Source organism: Notothenia rossii, assembly GCF_949606895.1.
Source record: "Notothenia rossii genome assembly, chromosome: 11".
In the NCBI taxonomy this organism is placed as follows: domain Eukaryota; kingdom Metazoa; phylum Chordata; class Actinopteri; order Perciformes; family Nototheniidae; genus Notothenia; species Notothenia rossii.
The window spans coordinates 54763256-54788757 of NC_136910.1; the positions used below are offsets into that span (position 1 = coordinate 54763256).

The 25502-nt window shown below is 42.3% G+C and overlaps 3 protein-coding genes and 1 long non-coding RNA gene across 5 annotated transcripts in view; 2 read left to right on the top strand and 2 right to left on the bottom strand.

Moving 5' to 3' along the window:
• Positions 1–566, bottom strand: part of wdr7 (WD repeat domain 7) — a gene marked incomplete at both ends in the record, with an annotated part of 127345 nt that extends 126779 nt beyond the window's left edge. The window contains 1 exon segment of the mRNA XM_079659974.1: positions 534–566. Coding sequence (XP_079516100.1) covers positions 534–566 — 33 coding nt within the window.
• taf1c (TATA-box binding protein associated factor, RNA polymerase I subunit C) lies at positions 301–12646 on the top strand. Its single transcript, XM_079659210.1, has 15 exons — positions 301–777; positions 1744–1855; positions 3239–3288; positions 3484–3579; positions 3874–3941; positions 4018–4268; positions 4974–5105; positions 5185–5302; positions 5424–5495; positions 5577–5712; positions 5939–6067; positions 6398–6575; positions 7156–7293; positions 8275–9884; positions 11956–12646. Exons 1-15 carry the CDS (start codon positions 649–651, stop codon positions 12172–12174), a joined length of 3438 nt encoding a protein of 1145 aa, XP_079515336.1. The 5' UTR covers positions 301–648; the 3' UTR covers positions 12175–12646.
• Positions 12647–13690: 1044 nt separating this feature from the next.
• On the bottom strand, positions 13691–25152 carry ccng2 (cyclin G2). The gene is made up of 8 exons (XM_079659432.1): positions 24024–25152; positions 22284–22425; positions 21885–22022; positions 21005–21255; positions 19895–19973; positions 19611–19709; positions 18649–18848; positions 13691–14676 (listed from the first exon to the last, which is right to left on the bottom strand). Exons 2-8 carry the CDS (start codon positions 22386–22388, stop codon positions 14556–14558), a joined length of 993 nt encoding a protein of 330 aa, XP_079515558.1. The 5' UTR covers positions 22389–22425; positions 24024–25152; the 3' UTR covers positions 13691–14555.
• On the top strand, positions 15969–18678 carry LOC307024925. Of its 2 annotated transcripts, none has more exons than XR_013804025.1 (3): positions 15969–18036; positions 18115–18487; positions 18559–18678. It is a non-coding gene; the product is annotated as an uncharacterized lncRNA (long non-coding RNA). The 2 variants fall into 2 exon arrangements; XR_013804026.1 differs by having other exon boundaries at positions 15969–17977.
• Positions 25153–25502: the final 350 nt, after the last annotated feature.

The window sequence follows — 25502 nt, forward strand, 5'->3', positions numbered from 1 at the left end:
TAATCATAAACTTTATTTTCAGTGTTAGGGGGGCACTGGCAGGTTATCAGTAATCTCCGCTTTTATTTTGAAATGTAAAATAACGAATGACATGCGCATTTACCCTTCAAAGTAAAAGCAAAGTCCCCCTTTTGAAAGTCGATTCTTTATTAAATTGTCGTTTTGTTTGTTTGTTTCCTAATCTTGAGTGTCACGTCCGGATGTCATTTGTAAAGATACACATTTGTCATTACATTTTTAACAATTCTTTTAGTAATAGTTCATGTTTAAAAAAAAAGAGAATGACAACCGGAAGTTGTGTTGTTTTGTTGTTGCCAGCTGCCGCCAGACTGACTGAGCTTCATGGTGGGGAGCATGCGTTGGAGTCTGCACGTGTTCGGCGAAAAACAGAGAAAATTTGACTAATTTACCACTTGATTGATAATGTTTGCACTGCCCTGTGTGCCTCTTAGTGGGCAGGTTGTAATCTCAGGTATTGAACTCCTGACATGATGATTACAAGAAGAGAAACGGATGTATTGGCGCTAGCTAACAGCATGGGAGTTAGCGTTAGCTGAGAACAACATGCCCAGACTTTTCCCTTACCGCATACGCTGGAGAAGGAAGGAATAAGGACCCACAACGTTACATAATTTAGTCAATTTTTTTATGACAAATACAATGGATTACCAGTTCCCAGAGCAACTTTACCCTTCGTTTTACAACTGCGGACCTCCAGACTTGGTCCTGAAACACTGTGCAGGAAACTGGGGCTGCTACGACAGAGTCCGACCTCAGGTGGGTCAGCTGTCAAATGCTTTATTTCACATAAACACACGAAAATATATGAATATAAACCATATTTGTAAATATTCTCAAACCATGTATCGTAATAACAATACTTACATGTCAGTGGTATTACAGGGTGTCCGCGGGGTCTTAAAAAGTATTAAAAGTTGATAAATCAATTTAGCGAAAATTAAGGCTATTAAAAAGTATTAAACGGGATTTTCTAAGGTATTACATTTTGTAGCTTGTTTTCAATAAGTATATACATTGTCCAAAGAGGTTGTATTCTACAGTGTGCCTGAATGTAACCATTGCGTAGGTGTGTAGTGTGATTCTGTGTAGTTTATTTATGGCATCCCGTTGGGTTTGACGTCATCTGAACAGGACATCGCACGCTCACTTGATAGCACGCGAAGGTCCGTTTACGCCGGTTGTTAAACAACATCGTTATGGGGAAATGCAAGTTTGCGTCCAAATGGTTAGAAGATAAGGAGGAAAGACAATCAACACTGTATATAGTCAATGTGAGGTAAAGCGTGTCGCCAATGTAACCGGTTAAAACTCAAAGTGGCGATGAGGTCTTAGAATGTATGGAAAGGGTCTTAAAAAAGGTCTTAAAAGGAATTACATTTGACTTCAGGATTCCTGCATAGACCCTGATTATGTTAATGAGAATACAAAACATGTCACTCCTTTGTTCACATCAGGACCACATTGGACAAGGTATCCTTCAAAAATCTATACTTCTTACTTAGACAATCAAATCTGGACTACATTGAACTACATATGATACAATTACACATTTTATTTGTTATTAAACCTTTATTCTATTTGTGAAAATCATATGTTGAATCCACTGTTTTTCTTTTAGATGTTCCAGTGTGGAGCTGTTTTTAGTTTTTACCTAACCAGGATCAGACTTTCTAAGATGTCATCTATAATGTCAGTCTTCTCGTGGTGTGTTTGTGTTTTCAGGGTGGCTCTGGTCCTCTCTCCAGCTGGACCTTTACCTCCAGGCATCAGGTCAGAGGGGAGACATGGTGTCACACGGAGCCAGCACCAGTTCCCCTCCTGCCCCCCAAAAACTGTGAGTCCATGAGGGTCATTCAGGTCTCAGACAGCAGTCCACATCTGGAGAGCTGAAGCAGGAGAGATACTTGACTTAAAATCTGATTTAAAAGGCATATGCAAATGTTTTGTTTGGGCACTTGCTGCCTAATTTTTTCAAGAAATGCGGCAAAGTACGTAACATAAAAGGAAAAATACATGAAATACTGCAATAGACATAATGGTGAAAGTACATTGCAAGACTAAGAAACATATATACAAACAAAACATAATAAGACAAAAAGATTATACAATAAAGTACTATTTAGTAATGGAAATATTGTAAAAGACGCATGAACAGTGTATTATAAACCCAGGCGAGAAGTGACACTTTACACGGCTCAGTCTAACGGCCAGTGGGCTAAAATAGTCTCTGATGTTTGTTGTACTGTTGTTTAAAAAAAGATGCCTTACAACTGCCAACATATTGGACAGTCAATAATTAAATGACAGTGAGATCACACAAAGTTATGTTGAAGTAGGGCTACACGATATTGGAAAAAACTGACATTGCGATTTTTTTCCCCCTGCAATATGAAAACATACAGGAATTGAAGAAAATACCGTTTTTTTTGTCCGCAAACCATCCTTTCTTGAACTTTAATGCTATACAATTGGTATTTTTTTAACTAACCGGATGAAGGATTTTAGTCACGGACGTCTGGATCTTAAGTTATCAGAGCAACGAGCTGAGCTAGCTCGGTTAGCAGCGCCGAACTGCCCTGGAGAAACACATGAAACTGTATTCAGTGTTTTTACCTTTAATCACGGGGTCCGTGTGCTTTAGAGATTTGATTGTGATTAGTGGTTTGGTCACTCACTCAAGTACCCCTGACATGAGAGCCGCGCCAGTTTTCCTTTTGTAGCAAGCAGCAAAAGAATTGTAATATGACGTGTTTGAGTTCATTTGCCTACTTAATATCGCAAGTCCACGCAATGTGAATATCGCGCATGCACATATCGCGATTATCGTCACAACACGATATATCGGGCAGCCCTATGTTGAAGTAGGGCTGCTCAATTAGTCGTATTTTAATCGCGATTACGATTATGGCTTGCAACAATTTCGAAAACAACATCATCAAAATAAAACGATTATTTTTTTATTCTTATTAATTAAAAAAATTGGTTTTTCAGTTGAATTATATTTAAAGTTCAGGGTAATCAACTGTTAAAAACATACTGTTCAAAAAAAAATTCTCCAATAAATGGATGTTTTCAAAGTGAATGAATAATCGCATTTAATATTCGCAATTACAATTATTGACCCAAATAATCGAGATTATGATTTTTGCCATAATCGAGCAGCCCTATGTTGAAGTACCCTTATATTTAATAAATCATCTGTTTGTATTTTGTCCAGCTGTCCTCTGGCCTTCGACGCCTCCAGATCCGCAGGATTTCTCAGAACATGTGAGTGTGAAAATTGAACAGTTTACAAACCCCCCTCTCAGATTCAAGAGATGTCTGTCTTAATCCTGAAATGCATGTTATCATATACAACAAAGATTAAGAAGACGTGTTTCAAAGCACATCCAAGCTCGCCGACCTGAAATCTGTTTTAAGCTTATTTTGGTTCTGTGTTTTAAAGTTTGTGAACATTTTCAGATGCAGAACTTCTTCATGGACCACTGCCAGGACGCCTTCGGGAGCATGAGCGAAATTCTGAATAAGGACTTAATCTTCAAACGAGGAACGAAAAAGGTGATATTCACAAGAATATACTTTACTTTCTATAACATTTATTTCTTTAATTTCTTATCAATCCAACAGTTCTTCAAATGTATGGTTGAAAATATGAATAGACGCAGATAGCAGTGAGACCCCTAGCTGCCTTGTGACCTCCAGCTGGTCCGTGGCTCTGTTAAAGCATACATTCCATTTTGAGCAATTCCCCTATAGTTATACCACATTACCTTTACATGCTATACTAACCAATAAGCTGTTGATCTTGCTTTGTATGATGTTATAATATTATGTGTTTGGTGTGTTTTGCAGATGTCCCGCATTGACTCCCTCTACATGAGGAAAATGGAAAGCCTCCTCAAGAAGGGGAAGTTGAGAAAGTGAGTGGTGCGGACCGACCGGTGAATATCTGTGGCTGTGTGATTGTTGTGTTTATTTGTCCCATCTTTTGTCCAGGCGTCCGTTGTCGTTTCCCTCCAAGGTGCTGAGCGCGTACGGCTCCATGCTGTCGGACGTGTTGCCCGCCGTGCCCCCCGCCCTGCTGGGCTCCCTGCTGTTCGAGGAGCTGAAGGAGCAGAGGGAGCGCATGCTGTTCTCTGAAGCAGCCACAGGCGGCGCTCTGTCCTTCGTGCCTTTCTCACAGAGCAGCAGCGACTCTCAGAGCGGCTGCCTCCTCTACCCCGGGAACCAGGGGCTGGACTGCCTCAGTATCCTGCAGACTGCATACTTACATTTTGAGACCAGGGGTGTTTCTCAATCGCGAGTAAAGCTGCTCCAGAGCCACTATTTCAAGCATACTACGTCATCGAGTGCCGCCGAAGGACTGTTCCAATGTCCAGCATACTTGGAATTCTACCGAGCCCGGCGTACTTAGTTTGGAGAAATTTCGAGGCTGCACATGTGTAGACTCTGCGGTCTTAAAATCCCCACAATGCTTTGCGCACAGACCAATTTCCCCAAATCTGTGGCGGAAAATCTAAGGCGGGGCCTCTCGTATGACGCACACCTACACACTTGCTAGCCTGTTCCACTCTTCGTTTTCCGAATGCCAGGAAGTATTCTTACCTCGCTTCTGAAGCAAGATGCTCGTCAGACATGTGCTACCTAGCAAGCATTCTCGCGATTGAGAAACACCCCAGGGTTCCAATAGTAAAAAAAAAACTGATGATCGATTCCAGTGTGTGTGAAGTGCTAAAGGGGAAAACAAAATCAAAATAATTTGAATCGCTGTTATCATGGCGGCAACTTAGGTCATTCCAGGTCATTCCACTCCGTTAGCAACCTTCCTAGGCAGAAAGACTATTTGGTTTCAAACCCAGAAGACGGTAGCAAAAATAAAGGTGGGGGGTGGATGTAGAGCCGTTTGGTGTTCTTGTTGCATCTTGTTTCTGTTCCTTAACTCAATACCTCAGACTTCAAGAGAGTGGAGCTGCAGCAGCACAGAGGGACCCCCCCCTGTTTGAACACCAGCAGCTCTGATCGGTGGAGCTTCCAGCTGAAGGCCCCCGTCAGACAGATCAGCACCGTCTCACTTATCAACAACTGTAAGAAGCAGAAAGCATTTAGAAATGTCATCAGGAGTGTGATGCGGCTCCGGATATTTGACCACGCCTTGGTTCCCAGGTTGTGTGGCCGTGCGCTCGGATCACATGTGTGGAGTCTGGAGGTTCAGTGAAGGAAACAAGCCTCAGCTGATGGAAGTTGTCAACACCAAAGAGGTCGCCACCTGCATCAGTGTCAGGTGAGTGGTACCCAAGGCCCCCCGAGGCCTCACTGCTCAGAGGCGAGAGGTTCCTGATATGTGGAAAATGTAAAAAATTAGGACCATGTGTTAAAATAAAGATGATCTGCTTTTTTTTCAGTCCTCATGTTCTAGGTGAAGTTCTGGTGGCGAGTGAGAGCGGAGCGGTTGACCTGTGGACCGTCGGCAGAGGGTGAGGACAATTAGTTTGAGGACAAAGTGTTGTTTTTTTTTTTTTTATCCAATCTGAACTAAAAGTGACCTTTGCTCTTAGGATGCAGAGGGTTCGGGAGGAGGAGGAAAACCTGTACTTCAACGCTAAGTCGTCATGGCGATGGTGCGAGTTCTCCGCCCACCCGAGGGTGATGGTGTATGCAGACAGGACGGGGGTGGAGCTCACTGACATCAGGGTGAGTGGTGTCGTTGAGAGTTAATGAATAAGACACTTTGGTAAAAGTAAACTAACTGATGACTTGCAGTAAAATAGATTTTTGATCTTATTTCTTATTTTCTGTAAATATATTAATTCTTAGATTTATTCGAAATAACAGCCAACCTCAGTTCAAGTTCCATAAAGAAACCTCATAATCTTCTTTTAAAATCTCAGCTAAACACAAACCTCCTCTGTCTCCTCAGGTGAGTCCTGTCTCAAATCACACTCTGTTTCGTATCAGCAACACCGCCGAATGTCGCAGTGGAGAGAGACTCATCCTGTCCAGATACCTGGCAGACATCCACCCCTTCCACCACCTCATCACCACTCAGGTACGGAAACATTAACAGTGATATAAGACACAGATGGCTTGTCCAAAGTTTTGTTTAACATAATAATAATAATAATACTAAAGCGTCCAGAGACACCAAATACTTCACGATAGAATTTGAGCAAATGTTCATTCTGCTCAATAAATGTGCAGTACCTCACTGAGACCACTAGGTGTCAGGGTTCTCATATTTGTTGCTTATATTTGAACAATTAGCCTGTAAATGTGTCACTGTGTCTGTTATGTGATGTAATTGTGTTGTTTCAGTTTCAGAAAGTATATATTTTTTTTGGTGTCTTCTCTCTTGACTTTACCCGTGTCTCTCTGTCAGCACTCGGCCTACATCATGGACGAACGTTTTCCCTGCGTGCCCATGCTCAAGTGGGATCACATGATGCAGTCTCCACCAATGTTCTGTCACACTTTCCCTGGCTCCGCCTCCTCCCGGACCGCTAAGGTTCTGCTGGGCTCCCACAGCTCTCAGGAAATCACTCTGCTGCAGTACTCAGGTCTGTGCAATGTGACATTTCTACAAATAAGTGTAAAATGTTTCAGTGTGTCGTGGCTTCCTTCCTTATTTTTCTATCAAGCCACTAGATGCCTTAAACAGACATTTGTAACTCGTTTTCTTTCCTTTTATATTTGTGTTACTTACAGTTGATGAGTTGCTTGGCCTCCGATGGTTTGGATGATATTATGCAATGGGTTTGCTCAAAATAAAATAACAAACGTTTACACATGCAACAAAGAAAAGAGGCCTTTACAATAGTCAAAATAAAAAGGCAAAACTCAAATAAAATAACAAACAACTTAGGTATTCTTTCTTGCTTTCTTTCTTTGTTAAGGCTTGTATAACTTTAAGGGTAATTGGGCGTTAAAAGCTGCCTCGACGGGGTCAACAGGTTGCCCATTACTGTTACTTTAGAGGAGGCGTCGTGGGAATTGTAGTCTTTAATACTCTGGTTGACTACAGATGTCACGATTAGGTGGCCTTTCTTATAAAAACAAAATACTGGCTCTAACACAGTGTATTGAGTGTCCAGGTTTGGTTCTTCACTTATATATATGTGTGTGTTTGTGTGTGTGTAGGGGGGAAAGCCGAAGCCTGTTCCAGTCGGGGTCCTCCTCAGGCGCTGCTCAGACCCAGAGACAGCCTGAGACACCTTCCTGTCCAACTCCCTCACCGCCTGGAGCTGGCCACCAGCAGACTGTCCTCACCGGCAGCAGGTGTGTGTGTGTGTGACATATTCAAGTACTTTTGATGTGTAATTTTGAATTTGAGTAACTAACATACAACTGGTCATTTCCTTTGAAGAATTGAGACCATTATATTTTCGGAGCGGGACTAGAGAGTGCTCTAGTGAGGCATGTGGCGCAGTGGAATAGTGCGTTTGTGTTCAGATCAGGAGAGCACAGGTTCAAGCCCCACTGCAGTCAGCATGTTGTTGTGTCCCTGAGACACTTCACCCCAAATTGCTCCTGTGGGGATCGTCCACAGTATTGAGTAAGCAAGTTGCTTTAGATAAAAGCGTCTAACAAGTAATGTAATGCTCTCTGGTGTTACATTACATGTTAGACTTAAATACTCAATACTGTGGACAATCCCCACAGGAGCAATTTGGGGTGAAGTGTCTTCAGGGAGACAACGACATGCTGACTGCAGTGGGGCTTGAACCTGTGCTCCCCCTGATCCCAACACCAACGCACTAGTCCACTGCGCCACACGCCTCACACTACTACTAGTGTTCAAACACTATTTCTAATTTACCCTAACATATGGTAGTACAATTAACATTACACTACTGACATCATTTGACCTTAATTTCAAATATTATAATTTTGAGAATTTATCTGCAAAAAATCTGAACTGATTCGGTTTTTATGAATCAAATGATGCAAAGAAGAAAAGTACATTTTATAATCATCACAAAAATGGTGATTATAAAAACAATATATGTTCAAAAATAATTCAGACATTAATATTGTTGAAAAAACAGATTTGACCTTTTAGACATTTAGAGAACATTTTATTTTACACACTATAAATAGTAAATCGAAATTGATAGTATTTCTTTCAGTGGTCTGAAAAAAGTTTCCACAGCTGTATACACACTCTCTGTCCTAACTGTACGATGTATCATCTACATAATATTCCAGACTTGTACTTCAATCACACACGTGGCTGAACTTTTTTTGTTGTGTATTCAGGTCTGACTTGTATCCAGAAGAGAGGAGGGGGCGAGGAGTGTATCTGTATCCTCCAGCTGACGGAGGCGGGGGATATTTTCTACCAGATCCTAAAGCACGAGCAGTCGCACATCCCTCCACCAGCTCGGGAGAAAAACACAAATTCAGAAATAAATCCATCCCAACAACCCCCACAGCCTTTGAGGCTCGTATCGGAAACATCGAGCGACGAAGACATAATCGGCCCGACTCAGACGCAGAGCTTTGTGGCTGAAACACAGGAGGAGGAACGGCCAGGACTGGACATGTACGCTTCCTCTAACGAGTCCTGGTCCCCGAGAAAGTCCCGCTACATGAAGAATTTGCAGCTGCAGGTCAATGACTTCGACAATGAGGATCAAGTGAGTGGACTGGACACAGGTCTGAACGAGGAAACCGTAAGTGGAGAAAAATCTGATGTTCCAGAGGAACCCAGCCGTGTGGAGGACACAACAAGCGGCAGCCAGAAGCTCAGCGACGGTGTTCTGGTCACATGGAAACAGTGGCTGCAGAAGTTGATGCAAAAGAGTCACAAGAATAAGCCCCGCCCACAGCGCAGGCAGCCCTTCAAAATCCCAACTAAAGAACTCATCTACCTGTCGTCTGACGATGAAGCGATGAGAGGAGAGGACTCAGCGGAGGAGGAGCGCGTGGAGAACGTGAGGCGGGACCTCAGAGCGTGCATGACCAACCGCTCGCTGCTCGTTCACAGCGCCGTGTCCGCCTCCCTCGGAGACCAGGAGGTGGTGGAGGTGCCCGACGCGGTGAATACCGACGGCTGGGGGGATCCGACGAGCGAGCGCCTCACTGTCTCCTGGCAGGGGGAAGGGGCCTGGCAGGCGTGGTGGGCGGAGAACCTGGGGCTGAACAGGGAGAAGAAGGTGGAGGCTCTGAGAAGGAAGAGGAGGAGGGAGAAGGAGGTGAGGAGAGCGTCCAGCCAGCGCTCGGTGCTGTCCAGCAGCTTCTGCTCGTCTCTGAGCTACCAGTCGGACCTGAGCGACTTCTCGGATCTGTCCGGATGGTCCTCGTCCGCCAGTTTGGGGGCGTGGTCCGACAGCGAGGGGGGGCTGTCCCAGGCGGAGGGGTCTGTAGGGAGCGGGATCCTACGAGCTGCAACACCCTCCTCCAGTCAAACAGACCCCACGCCTCAACCAGGGAACCAGACCCCCACGTCTCAACGAGGGAACCAGACCCCCACGTCTCAACGAGGGAACCAGAGCCCCACGTCTCAACGAGGGAACCAGACCCCCACGTCTCAACGAGGGAACCAGACCCCCACGTCTCAACGAGGGAACCAGAGCCCCACGTCTCAATGGTGGAACCAGACCCCCACGTCTCAACGAGGGAACCAGACCCCCACGTCTCAACGAGGGAACCAGACCCCCACGTCTCAACCAGGGAACCAGACCCCCACGTCTCAACGAGGGAACCAAACCCCCACGTCTCAACAAGGGAACCAGACCCCCACGTCTCAACGAGGGAACCAGACCCCCAGCAGAACCAACGCCCCCCCACCTCTCGACTCCACCCCGGCCACTGTGAGGAGGAACAAACCCCAAGAAGACTACCTCAGCACTCTGTTTCCACCGCAGGTAAGAGGGAGGGGCAACAACTACAGATCTCTCTGGTCCCCACAGAAGCATAGGCGGCGCGTGAGGCTCAGGTTTGGGAAGGCTAAATAACTTTTTTTTACCTGACGCTGCCCGCCTCCAGCGTCAATAGATAAGAGATCAACCGAGATCAACTCTCAGTGAAAGCACCGATTGCTGACCAATCAGAGCCAGTGTGCGGAGTTTAAATCTATCAAGTCATATTACAGGATAAAGGAAATACAGACAACTGGCGTATTCAGGGAAGACGCCGACGTGTCGCACTTATCATTCATATCACATCATCAATCACATCATCGATCATATAATATCATAATATCTTCTTATCTGAGTCAGCTTCTTGAGCCGTATCTGGCCGTGCCACACTTACAGTGTCACATAGCCTACTGTATGCAGAAGTATTATTTTAAGCAACACATTAAGTTGACGAAACACTCAACTCAAATGTAATTATGTTAATTATTTAATTATTGAGTCAGATCTCTCGTGTCTTAGATGAGGCAGTGATGTCATAAACCTGTTAATGTAGGCCTCTATTCAAACACTCAGTAGTTTATTTATTTTTTAATCAGCTGTTCTGTATTCTCCTTGCTATGTTGCTTTTATCCTGGATAAAGTGTTTAAGTCATGGATGTTTAAAGTTTAACTTCTTCATATTTGTCTAATATTATAGTTTCATTTTCATTAATGAAGTATGACGCTGCGCTGTCAGTACGCTTGTCCATGTTTGTGATTGGTCAAATGTTGCTAGCCCCGCCCTTGAACGCGCTCTCAGCCGGACAGAGAAACCCTGGGTTGATTTACTGAGTTGATAACCAGCGTCGTAGGACCGCTTAGCGAGATCTTGTTTGTTAGGGTTAGTTTAGATAACTCAAACATATCCAGGGTTAGTTAAGATAACTCAAACATATCCAGGGTCTGTTGAGCTGGCTTCGTAGTACAGTTTATTGGTGTCTGCATAGCAGCGCTAATGTCAAAGACACAAACATTATACATTATATTTTATTTTACCAGGATGCAGTGACACAAATATTGAGGCTTAGCCTTCCCTAGCCTACAGTACCCGCCGCCCCTGCACAGAAGCTTTGGTGGCGGTTGCTAGCAGCAGTTAGCATTAAATACGTTGATTTAGGATAAGAAGTACTTTCTTGATCCCAATTTGGGAAAGGTTTGCGTTCCAGCAGCATTAAAGGGAATTATCAGCAGTTAGCCTTAAATAAGTTGCTTTAATAATACATTGGATTTTGAGAGCACTTTTCCTAATGCTCCAAGATTAGAGATGTCCTGATCACGTGATTTTCAAAAGATCGGAATCGGGGGGAAAAATCGGGGATCGGATTTTTTATTTTTTTAATTTTTTTATTGAATGTTACAAAACAAAAATGACCATGTTCAAGTCTTAAAGTCATCCTGAGGCCTTAGTTTTGGTTTCAAATTACACAACATCATGTATGTGTTGCTTCTTTGGGGCTTGTTTCATAGACCTGCTTATTCCTCTCAAATCTGGCAACAGAGTGGGCGCAGTGTCTAATTGTAGCAGTAAGCTAACGAGTACTGAAAGCTTTATTTTGTTTTGATCCAATGCTGCACAACTGAACTGATCCAATGCTGCTGTGAAAGAAAGAAGCTATATCCATGTTGGATAGAATATCCAATTTAAATAAAAAAATAACCTTAAGGGTCAACTTGAATGCTTTTTTTTCTCTTAATGCCTTGCATAAAGATCGGATCGGGAAAAATCGGTATCGGCAAATTGTCAAAATCAAATGATCGGAATCGGATCGGGAGCAAAAAAAGGTGATCGGGACATCCCTATCCAAGACGCTTAACATAAAATCAGAACAGAAACAATCCAAAGAAAACAAGAGTTATTTCTAAGACAACATTTGATATAATGTTATAATGTTGATATGCACTTCTGCAACATGTAAAAAACCCGCTTCGCACCAGAGAGCAGACTGGAGACGTAGCCACCTCGAACTTGGATGAGCACTTGTCTTTTCCAGGAAGTGTCATTTGCCTTTATACATCTTTCCCCCCTGTCTTTCTCTAGGACGATGCCTCGCAGCACGGCGGTTATTTCCTGGAGGAAGAGAGCCCCACGCTCCACGGTCCTCCAGCTGTGGCCTCGTCCTCCTCCCAGTCCGCCTCTCTGAGGAGCGTCAGGACCGGTTTCTCCCAGTCCCTCACCCCCTCCCAGAGCTCACAGGGCAGACCGTGGCTGTCCCAGGCACCACTCGCCAAGAAGAAAAAGCCTCGGATGGGATTCTGAACCATTGGCTGGAGTGTGTCCGCCACACATGGAGCGGAGCATTTGGAATACCTGTTGCTCTTCTTCCTTCGATGAATCAGAGTTTGTGAATGGATTTATTACGGTTGCATTCAGTGGATCCAATGGATGATGGACTGACTGGAAGAGCAGCCATGGCTCTGTCCCTGAAGACGACTGTGCTTTGGTAGGAAAACATTACCTTTGTTTTGTGACTTATGGTTAACGAGAGATGTGTGTATGTTTGTGCGTCAAATGGCGCTGCTGGTTTCACTTTGATCCTTCCATTAGACACTCACACAGCTGGTGTTGTTTCACTTCATTCCATAACACGCCGAGTCACAGAGACGGGACGAAACGACATGGCTGATGTGAAACAGAAGGAACGAGGAAAGACATGATAAGCTTACCCGAGGTCGAGAAAAAGTTTTGTTGGAATTGAAAATTACTGTGTGTGTGTGTGTGTGTGTGTGTGTGTGTGTGTGTGTGTGTGTGTGTGTGTGTGTGTGTGTGTGTGTGTGTGTGTGTGTGTGTGTGTGTGTGTGTGTGTGTGTGTGTGTGTGTGTGTGTGTGTGTGTGTGTGTGTGTGTGTGTGTGTGTGTGTGTGTGTGTGTGTGTGTGTGTGTGTGTGTGTGTGTGTGTGTGTGTGTGTGTCACTTTATTATTGAAAGCACAACCTGCACTGTTAAAACCTTTTGTATGACGTTTTTTTTCTACATCTGCTTTAAATAAAACAGAAAGGATTTAGTAGGAAGATGTGGGTTGTTATTGAAAACCAACAGGACATGTTTGAACTTGAGTCAGAGGAAAAAGGACATAATATTGTGAACCTCTCCCACGCCTGACTTTAATTTAAGAATGGTCAACCTTAAACTAAATGGATATAATGTTAAAGGTCCCATGTCATGCCTTTCCGGTTATTATCCGTCCCCTTTTGTGTTATGAAGCTTTTATGCATGTAAACGGTCTGCAGAATCCAAATGGACCAATCCGTGGGGCCGTTACGTTACGTCCGTGGATTGGCTGTGAGTCGGTGTGTGAGCACGCACACAAACTCCCAGCCAGGCTGCGGGTGTGTGTATGTGTTCGGGCTGGGTTTCGGAGTCTCGCAGACGGCCACTGGGTTCACAGGAGGGGGGGGCAGGAGCTCCAACAAGCCGTTTAGGACAGAGAGTGAATACACAGACTATACAGAGATGCTGTATGAGAAACAAATGTGAGTTTGGAACATTGAACAATGTAAATGTATTTTAGTAGACCTCAACAATGGAATTATGATCAGTAGAGATGGCCATGGACCTTTTTAATGCCAGTGTGTAACAATTTCACTTTGCATTTATGTAATATTTTGGACAGAATTGATCAAATATCCAAACTTTATATATTATTATTCACCATAATAGCATTTACCCATCGACTAAGTCATTGCAGATACATGTTATGTATAGATTGTATCCAAAATAACTTGAATATTTCACCATCATTTTCAAAAACATTTAAGAAAAAGACCGACAACAGATTTAAAAAATAATGTTTTTTATAAGATTTTAGGCCTTTTTTAAAGTACAGTGGACAAAAACAGAATAAATAACGTCATATCTACAAAGAACTATAAACATTTTTTTTGTTGTACATCATTTACAGTTTTACATGTTTTTTACATTTTTGACAGTCAGCATTATTTTCTTTCCATACAGCATTTTCGCAGAACGCTTTCAAACACCAAACTTTTTTTTTTCTTCTAACCTATATACTAAAATAATTATATAAATATAAACCAGGGTCATACATGCAAACATCCTTGAACACACACACACACACTAACTGTTTTATTGGAACACCCTGTGAACAATTTCAAACGCATCAGATCCGTCTGCTCATTTAATGCTCTAAATGAGATTTAAAAAATGTGCAAATGAAACTTCCCCTACAGAAGGTGAGAGCAGACGTGCATACGAACAGTCTTATGTCAAAAAAAACATAAAGAAAAAAAAATCTAGTTTAATTTCCAACCGTTAAGAAACCGTTATCAGTGCCTCACGTTAGAGCTCTTCATAACTTAAACGTCGCCACTCACAGCCGCTCTCAGCTTCTGTATAACTCTTATATTAAATAAATAAGTTTTGGCAAATCTTCACAAGGACGTGAACAGCTGAAGTGACGCCTGAGGTTTTTATCAGCACCTTAGAGACCAAGCTTTCAACCTAACAACGCTCCTGGAATGTGACATCTCAACATGCACCGACACGACTACAGATCTAGCAGGAAGAGTCCGGACTGCTCAGTAGTTGTGCGATTCTCCACCGGTACCGGAGCTTTCTGAAAATAAATTAAAGACTACAGGTGGAGAATTTGAAGGTTTCTTTGGGGGAGGCAGCGAGGCGTCAGGCGTGGAGGTGTTGGCGGCGGAGGTGCAGAGGGAAGTAAGGCCCCTCGGCGTCGCTGCCCAGAGAACTGCTGAGCGACTCTTCCCCTGAACTCATCACGTCCTCACAGGAGTCCTCACTGTGGACACAAAGGGGTGGACTGTCAGCATACAGAGCATTACACACTGAGGACACAATCAGCTCAATGTTTTGGATGTGGTGCAAACAACCAACTCGTCTCAGTGGATGATTATGAACTAGTAGTGAATGAAGAATGAGATACAATTCGGTTTTTGTCATACATACATTAACCATGAATACTGAATAGTACCAACGAGTATTCAAATCATTTAAGTCCAGGGTTCGTACGGTCATGGAAATTCAAAATGCAAATTCCAGGTCCTGGAAAAGTTATGGAAAACAATCTTTTTACCAAAGTTTTGGAAAAGTCATGGAAATGTAACCAAATCAAATATAATTTACATTTTATCTAATCGCGGAAATAATCTGCGGTCGCGAGCTGTTATGTGCCATCATGACGCGCATTGTGTTATTTTTTAATATATGAAGTCTGTGTGCTCGAGTATTCCTGTCTGTCGGGCCCATGGATGTATAATAAGAACCAGACTTTTTTTTTTTTTTTTTTAAAGTTAACATGTTTGTACATTTAGAAAGCTCCTGGCTGTTAATCAGAGTAAGTGAAATAGGAAGATCTAAAATGTGCCGGGTCATAATCTCTGGGGTTTGAAGGACTACATGTAGACACAACTTTTAAATAGGTACAATGCGATTTGAGGAAATAGAATTAAGCTCACTTTCCCTTCTGTTTTTTTTTTTAAAATAATTCCTCAGACGGGGATTTCACGATGATACGGGTAAAAGAACATTTCTTCCTTTTTAAAGCAGAACTAGTTCTCATCGTCTGACCTCATGCTCTGATTTATGACAGCTGAAATGTGACGCAGCTGAAAGTTCAGGCATGGAGTAAAACGTGAAGAACGAGGGTTTAAAACCAACATGTGATGATAAGTAGGTTTGTGTTAGTCATCAGCCAGCTGGGGAATGTTTTGGTTCCTTCTTTTTTCCCTGAGCGCAGACAGAAATGTTACTTAAGGCAAGGCCTCTTTAGACGTCATGGAAACGTCTGTCAGTGGGACGTGACCAGTGCCTCGCAGACATGATCCCATCATGCAGCGCTGGCAGATATGAGAGTGTGTCAGTGTGTGTGTGTTGTTACAACACTTCAGAAACTTGTGTGTTGCTGCAAAGCTGTTGCCTAAGTGACAGCACACAGCACTTTAAAACAGTGATGCAAATTATTCGCTTTTCGGCGCCTCCCGCTTTTTTAACGCTGATTTGGGTGACTTGTGTAATTCGTGGAGAACCGAAGAGTTTTCGTTTTTTTTTGGGGGGGGGGGGGGTCCGTCAGTCAGTCCGTCAACTTCTCACTTCAAAAAAGAAGAAGAAATCTAGATCGCAAAATAATTAAACAAGCGAGTGCCTGTTTTTCCTGGCCAAGGACAGGTTCATTGAACACAACACGAGCGTAACGTGTCTTCACGTGGTTATGTCTCGTCTGGAAGGTGTAACGGAGAGCATCGGAAAGCTGCTCCAGCTCTTCAAATATTGCAGTACCCATAAGGAGCCGTACACATGCCGCAGTGTTTGCTAGTCTGTGTCTTTAGTTTAAGCACAGTGGCGATCTGTTGTTATTAGCATCTGGTTAGCTAGCTATGCTAACGAATTTAAAGATCTTTTCTACAACCAGGTGGAAGAGAGCTCTCTCCTGAGAGGCTCAAATAACCTCAGCTCAGTGAGGTTAAGGCACACCTTGATATGATCATTATAGTTATTAATGAGACATTAGAGACTCAATTATTAACAGGTATAACATGCTATATCACAGTAACAAAAAAAAGTTGTTAAAAATAAAAAGAATAGAGTTTGAAAGGGGAGTGATTTGTAAAATATCCAAAAAGAAAAATCTGTCATTGTCAGATGGTATATTACGCTGTTTTTTTTCTGCTTCGAATAGTTCTCTCTTTTTTCACCATATCTGTGTTTGCATCACTGTTAAATGCACTCGTTGCATATGCGTGACTCTTACTATAGTGTTTGTTTAAAGGAAACAGAAGTGCTTCTCCAGTAGGAACTGCATTTAGTTGAACAACTGGACCACTAAACATGTTGGGTCACTTCCTACAGTGTTTATGTGTGAGTCATAGCTGAACAAACACCTGGCGCGTGTTTGGTGAAACAAACAAGGTGTGTCTTTCCATTTAAATTCCTCCGTAGAGTTTGTTTTGTATCAGCTGTTGTCACATGATGTCACTGACATCTTCATCACAATGAAACTGAAAACAACCTAATCCATTTTATCTTATCATTTAATTTGGCTGTGTAATTTTTATTTGAGTTTGAGGGTCTAAAGGTATCCTGCTCAGCTGTTTTTAAGGCTGTGTTAGTTTCCTTGGTCAGCTGTTTTTAAGGTGTTGTTATGGCGCTTTTCCACTGCAGGGCCTCTCGGCTTAGTACGGGATAGTTAGGCCAGGCTCACTTTATGCTTCGTTTCCATTACAGTTTAGGATCTGGGGCAGTAACTATAGTAACGCAGTGTAGGCGGAGCCGTGACGTCATCTTCAATGTGAAACACAGAAAACCAACATCAGCCGTTAGCTGTTAGCCCTCAGAGCTCACAGCTCCTCATATCTGTTCAGAAACTAGACAAAAGTTAAACAAGTACAAACCACAGCCTGTCTGTGTCATGGAGAATACAGTCGCTGGTTTATTTATGTCTGTAGGCCGTTGTTGTGAGTGTGGACGGTCGGAGCAGATACAACGTTAGCTTAGCCAAGCTCCATTCAGAAAACAGGCATTTTAAAAGGTGTTCCGCCTGCCATCTGTCTGCAGACTTGTCAAAGCATTAATTCATGTTTTTACTAACCCGTATCAGTATGTTGTTACTTCGGCATCATTTAGAAACGTGTATTACAATTAAATCAAATATGTTCATCTTGTTGTAGTTGTAGCTCCCTTGCCAGCGATTCTCTCTCTAGTTTAGCATACTCAGCCCGAAAGAACCTGGATTTTGGAGGGCCAGAAAAACTGTGAAAAAGTACTCGTTAGCCGGAACTACGCCTAGCGGAAATGCAACAAACAACGGACCGGGTTTGGCACGGCACGCTTCAACCGTGCTACGTGCTGCAGTGGAAATGCGCCATTAGTGTCAGTTTCTCTGTAAGGGGAGTTCTGGACTCTGGGGTATTTCAGACTCTTAAAGTGTCTCGCTCAGAGGCTGAGGCTTTAAAAGTATCTTGTTCGGGTGCGTTTGAGGCTCTGACAGCTCAGGTGTGTTTAATGCTCTTTAAATAGCTCGCTCAGGTGCGTTTGAGGCTCTGACAGCTCAGGTGTGTTTAATGCTCTTTAAATAGCTCGCTCAGGTGCGTTTGAGGCTCTGACAGCTCAGGTGTGTTTAATGCTCTTTAAATAGCTCGCTCAGGTGTGTTTGAGGCTCTGATAATGACTGTTTCTCTGTAAGGTGTGTGTTGGGCTCTGACAATGACAGTTTCTTTCTAAGGTGTGTTTGAGGCTCTGACAGTGACAGTTTCTGCTCAGGTGTTTGAGGCTCTGACAGTGACAGTTTCTTTCTCAGGTGTGTTTGAGGCTCTGACAGTGACAGTATCTTGCTCAGGTGTGTTTGAGGCTCTGATAGTGACAGTAACTGCTAAGGTGTGTGTTGGGCTCTGACAGTATCTTGCTCAGGTGTGTTTGAGGCTCTGTCAGTGTCAGTTTCTCTGTTAGGTGTGTGTTGGGCTCTGACAGTATCTTGCTCAGGTGTGTTTGAGACTCTCAAAGTGTCGGTTTCTGCTCAGGTGTGTGTTGGGCTCTGACAGTGACAGTATCTTGCTCAGGTGTGTTTGAGGCTCTGTCAGTGTCAGTTTCTCTGTTAGGTGTGTGTTGGGCTCTGACAATGACAGTAACTGCTCAGGTGTGTGTTGGGCTCTGACAGTATCTTGCTCAGGTGTGTGTTGGGCTCTGACAGTATTTTGCTCAGGTGTGTTTGAGACTCTCAAAGTGTCGGTTTCTGCTCAGGTGCGTTTGGGGTGCTCACCTCTCGCTCTCGTCCCAGCAGTGCTCTGGGATGGTGGGCAGCCCGGGCACGGTGCGGTAGCTGTGCAGGTTCTGGGCGGTCCGCCGCGACACGATCCACTGCAGCTTCCTGTGATTGGGTTTGCTGCATTCAGGCGAGGAGTAGTCCGACAGACAGCGAGCCACCCGCTCACTCCACAGCCGCAGCTCCACGTCAGTAATCTGAAACCACAGCAGGTCAGTTTAGCTCATTGGCCCTCTACCCTCGGTGTACTTAAACGGTAACCTGGTGTCCCTTTACATGCCTGGAGGCTGAGACAACCCATGTTAAAACTGGTCTGTATGTTTGAAACCTGATAAGCTGCTCAGGCAACACCTGAACCCAAAAGTGTGGAAGTGGGAGGGTTCAGCTAAAGTCCACGATCTTAGTCGACCTATAAATACACGTTCCATTCCATTTCCAAAGCACAACATACTTGAAAAAGGAACACTTCTTAAATAACATGTCATCCTTGAATAAACAATGAAATACACCTACACTGGTCCTTTACTCCATCATAAAAGTGGAAGGGAGGTATAAACGAATACATTTATATTCAGGAAATCGGAGAGTTTTCAAAAATCCTTGTGGGTGCAATCATTTAAAAATCGCATTTCCTCTCAAGCCGTCACAACACAAACAACACCGAGTTACGTAACGACAGCCATGGCTAGAAAAAAAAGTTGTGGATCAGGGCCAGCATGGGGATAACTAGACCTCTCCCACCCCCCCTCTACTTCTATTCAGAATACATCACTTACGATTCTACATTGTTTCACTTCCATTTCATTCAGCAAGAAATATCACTGAGGTAACGAAATCCACGAAATGTAGCAGACACCAGCAGTTAATGGAGCAACTATAACATCACTAGAATCATGCAAAATGATTGATTTACACTCTAATGTTATCCCCTTGTGTGTGCTAAATGCATGCACGTTTACCTTGAGGTGTCTCTGGATGTGACGGGCTATTTCCAGCATGTCCTCCGACTGGACGGCGTGGATCTCCTGCCTCAGGAGAGACAAGGCTAAGACGGACGGCTGATGAACAAAAAGAGACAGGAAGTGCAGTGAGGGACGGGGATAAACACAAAGAAATGTGTTTTAAAACGGACTCATGAATGTCAAACTAATAGCATCATAACAATAAGGGCTAATCTCGGAGTGTGCCATTAGGCTGCTGAACACTAACACTGTGTAACCTTTGACCCTGAGTGAATTCCTACCTTTGCTTTAGAGAAGGAGATCCGGCACAGACAGGCTTTGAGTTGAGCTTCCAGTTTCTCCAGGCTGAGGATTGCCTTTCTGTTCAAACACACACACACATTCCGGTTTAGAGGTGGTTTGGGGACATTGACAATTCCCAGACAGACAGAATTAATAACGTAAGAATAGAAAATAAGATACATTTAAGTATTGACTGAAGATTTTTAAGACCCTGTGACAATGCAGAAAAAACTGTAAAACCGAAACTGAATATACACATTGCCAGGATTATGTAATTGTGTTGGACAATAACAAATGTTATCAGTGACTTTCAGTATCACACACTGATAGCTGGTGCATCAGGTTGACCTGAAGTGACTCGACTGGTTTGAATGTTGACATTCTTCAGCAATGTGTCACAACAAGAGCTGCAAACATTTCCTGCTGATTGCTAAAAAGGTTAACGAAATGTTGACTTTAGTGGATTACGTCTCTACAGCAAGTCTCTAAAAAGTAGATTGTCCTTAAAATGACATCGATAAAACCTCGTGATTTGGAAAACACCCAGCCGGAATGTCACTCAACTCTTATGACTTATATTATATAATACTATTTCACCCCAAATGCCCATTGCTCTGCTGTGTTAGCTGAATGCTTAAAGATAACTTTGTATTTCTCGCATGCCTCCCCGGTGAGCGAAGAATCCAAAGGTCTTAGTGAATCGTGTTCAACAACAAAACATCCTTTAAATCTCTTACATAACGCAGTATTATCAAAGTCCCATTTATCCACTCACATGCTCAATTCTTTCCACGCATGCATTTTGCTGTGTATGCAGAAGTGTTTTTAAATAGTGGAAAAGCTTGTGTTTTGAGCATTGTGAGAATAGTCCTGAACGAATGGGATTATACTGCACGTGTAGGCATGCGCATGTCTTCATATAGTTTTGCTGTTGATATTTAAATTAAAACTTTTCTACTTTTATGGATTCTTCGTTCCCCCTGGAAGCATAGGGGGAGTTTCCCTCACGTAGTCAAGGTAACATCAGGCGAGTAATTCACACCCCAATGATCATTACAGTGTGTGAGATATTTCTTTAAACTGCACTGGATGTCCTGTGTCTCACTCACCTGTCTGTGCAGTCTAAAAGTGCGATCTGATGGTACAGGTCCAGGAAGGTTAAGGCAGTGACGGCTGTGGACTTGAAGTTGAGTTTCTCTGCGACGATCTTCTCCATTCGGCAGAGGTCGGAGGCGGTGAAGCGGCACTGTCCGATGCGGATGAGCTCCACCGGGGGGGCGAGGTTGCACTCCTCCTCCGTCACTTTGGCCGCCATGTGGAGGCAGCTGACGCTCACGCAGGAGAGGTGCTTTGGCTGGATCTGAGGGGGGGGGGGGAGAGCGTGAGTAAGAAACGTGAACATTTGACATCACTAAGCTCATTTCATAGATCATAGATATTATATTTTATTCATTTTTTATTAAAGATCCGCTATTATACTTTTGTTCAACAATATATTATAGGTCTCAGATAAATACAAAACATGTCTCTGAGATATTTGGTTAAAAATAAAACAATGGTGCTCTAGGAGGAGATGCAGGTGATAAGGTGGTTGCTGATTGGCTAATGGTTACAGAAGCCAACAAATCGTTATGACATCATAAAGTGGCCAAAATCTGATCAGCTCGTTTTCAGACATGTTTTTATGTAAATCAGGACAAAAAGAGAGAGAATCTTTGTTCCTGAAACTTTCAGAGTCTCTTTACACACGTTGATGTAGAAGAGACATGGAGAAGTGGATTTTGCATAATAGGTGACCTTTAACAAGTGTAATAAATGATTCTGTACTAAACAAATATGTTTTAAGTATATAGAATATGGGATATCTCAATTGTGCAGCCCTTTTTTAAGAATTTATACTATGACAAATGCTGGAGAGGTTTTCAGGCTTTCACAAACGCTAAAGCTGTAGTGGCATGTCTGGTCCAATCAGGTGTGAGCATCTCGTACCCTGATCATGGCCAGGAATCTGTCCAACAAGTTAACAGCCAGGACGAACGTCTGGGTGCTGTATCCGAAGAAGCTGGTCAGACTCCACAGATCCTCCACTTTGGCATCTCTGCACTTGGCTGAAATCCGACTGTCATCCTGGAAAACAAAGACGTTCTGTTCAACAACCGGATTAATCGGCCACGCACTGCTGACTTCCTGCATTTTGGCAAAAGAAAATAGGCCTGCTAGTCACACTACAGAGCAGCTTAGACCCGTGGCTGGCATGTATTGTTGTTTTTACTTTCAATAGAGATAACCACACATCAACAAGGTCACTACAATCAAAATACATTTTTCAGAATACTCCTCATTTACTGACTGTACTGTAGAATAATGATAGTTTTTCGTTGTGCTCACCTCTGTAGTGGATTCAATGAGCCTCAGCCCCGTCTCTTTGGGGAGATAATGAGCCTCCTGCTCATAGTTCACCCTCAGCTCCTTCAACAGCTTGAAGGCATCCATGTCTTGGCTGGCACTGCAGGAAGTGATTTCTTAGTTTCTGCAAAACAGAAAGCAACCAGGTTCAACATAAACAAGTATTCATTTTTTAAAAATCCCCTTTTTTTACAAATGCATTTCTCAGAAGTCAAAACTATAATCCAGATCTATTGTCAATCTTTCAAATAAGTTTATTGTTGTGTCACACACCATTTTAAGTTATCTTGTTTGGATTGGATGGATTTATGATTATCTGATAAGTTTATTTGTTTACAATATGAATTCCCCCCAAAGAACATTAAGGACTTCATATATACCAGATAAGGCACAATTAATCAAGATAAAATATCCAAGAACAATTTATACAAATGAATGAGTTGTTAGGGTATTCATCTCAACATTATATGTGTCTTCTACCAACTAAAAAACATTACCTTGGAGTTATATTTGAAGACCAACAAACTAATTTTTACCAATTGTACTGTGTAAAATCTCTGATCAAATTCATGTTTATTTTAATTAATGACGAGTCACATTTGGAGACGACAGCATAGACGTATTTGTATGTATGCACCATATAAACCATGGGAAATCCCTATTTCTGATTATGATGGCCCAAGATAATATGGGTTTTTATGTAATACCAGGTCAAATATTATAATAACAGTATGTATCCATGTTTGGTTAAAAATAGGGTTGTTATTGATCATTATCTTGGCTGTATGGCTTCAGATCATCGGCCTACATTTGCTCTGAGACCTAACGGGTCACAGCTCGAAGATCCGCCCTCTTCTCTCAGCTGGGCTTCGGTGTCAGGTTTCAGTCTACGGTAGACGCCTTATCTGTTCTCTATCCCAAAGAAAAACTACCATTTCAAGGTTTTCTCTGTTACTAAACAACCTAAAGCACACAAAAACAGAACTCACGGGCCTGGAGAGCCTTTTTTATTTTCGTTTTACTGGATAATAGCCGAGGAAGCTAACGGTAGCTAGCTGTTTAAAATCCTCCGAGGAGCGGGGGAGGGGCTGCTGTTTCATACTCCAGATTTTTAAAGGTTTTCAGAATAGTGTTTATCAACATAACCAAAGAAAAAACGAATTTATTATCGAGTAATGCCCATTGTTAATGTATTAAACTGATACGTGTGCTCCTGGGGGTTTATCTTGGTTAATATAATCGTGTTAAAGGGCTCTGCTTTGACAGGAGATAAATCCAATGGGATACCAATAACAACAGACGAGAAAAACAGATCTAGCTGTAGAAAGGAAGCATAAAGGATTGTAGCAAGGTGTTTTTAATTTTAAGATGCCTATATGAAAGAGGAAACATTCACTAATTATGGTTACTATTTCCTTACATTGACTGTACATAGAAACTACCGTTCAATAACATGATCTGTAAGAACTCTGTCAAAATTGTGCGAATATTTTTTACAAAATAAAAAGGCGAAACGAAATGCATTTAGCATCAAATGTACTGCAAGCATTGGTATTGTGTTTTTTTCGATTATAACTAAATTTAAGTCCAATTGTCTACCGTTCACTTCAATCCGATTTTTTTTTCTTCTCTCTTCTCAGTTAGTTGATAGAAGGCAAATGTACCTCGATTAGTCAGTGGTTTATAAATATCAGTTAAATACATATGAATGGTTTACTCTACCTGTTATGGCAGCTCAAATCCACATATTTGTTTTCTTCTGCTGTAACGTATAACGTTAGTCGTTCTCGTCTTGTCGCTTCTTTCTCCTTTCTCTTCTGTCTTTTGTTGATGTTAATATCGCTCACGCCCACTTACTGACGTCACAGGACAAGCAACCAATCAAACGCCTGGGTTTAAGAATAGACTTCACCCACTTTTGGTTTTACTAGAAAACATTTTAATACACAGCGAATGTTTTTGGTATCGTTTTCCTTAAAATCTAACACTATTGTCATGAAAATTGTACTTCAGATCTATAATGAACTTATATTCATCAATGACTGTCACTGGAATTGAAAAAAAAACCTATTCCATGATACGATCCTACTCCGACTGATGTTTCCCTTAACCAATCAGCGAGCTTCATTTTGGCTCGTTCAAATAGTCCGCTCAAAATAGGTTATTGTTATTGGCTCGCGGCTACACACTCCTGAGGACCTGATGCAACCTTATAATTACGTACGTAGTGCCTTCTGGCTGTCTGTATTGTCTTCAACCAACTTTATGACTAATTACCAACATATCAGCTGTGAATGTGGAAAAACACTCCCCAGTCTGTGTGTGGACTTGTTGTGACATGCCCTCAAAGATTAATCATTTATTTAAGTTCAACCTAAAGCTTAGTGTGCAGCTTTATTGAGGAAATATACCACATTTGCAAACTGATGTATTGTATACAAGTCATATATTTTGGGAATTACATCATAGTTCAACTTCCAGGTAATTCCTCTAGAAACTTTACATTTTGCAAACTCACAATGTGTTAGTTAAGCTAAATCATTAAGCTGTCTTTGGCTGTTTTCTGCTGTAACAAATGTAAATGTCCCCTCTGTGGGACGAATAAAGTTATTCTGATTCTGAGTTGTAACACAGTAACGCACACAAATATGTGTTCACCCATAGACTGTAGATATCAAGGGTAATTCCTCAAAAAAATGCTTACATGCTATCTTAAATTGCTGTGTTTTGGTAAATTGACAGCTTTGATCATTTTCAGGCTTATGATTCTGTATTTGTGTGTGTGTATTTACCTTATATATATACAGTCTATGGTATTTACGCTTAAAGTGGTTTCCTTTGGGTCGTTGGGTTTGCAAATGCATTTTTGAGTTGAGGTTAATTGAAATACAATGTGCTTGAAACATAATAAAACATACATTTGATTTGTGTTGTCATTTCAACCATTTCTGACCCTTATCATATGCCGTTTGTTTTTAGCTGTACATAACTCAAAAACTATGCTATAAACAAGGTTGTTGTATTGTATGTGTTCACAATAAACTGAAAACAAACTATTTTTGGAGGATAAAAATTATGTCACCGAAGATATCGTGAAGTACAGTGGGCTCAATATATACTCCCATTTAAAGTAGCTAAAGCAGGGGTGTCCAACATTTTTTCACTGAGGGCCACATACAGAAAAACATATTAAGGACTGTG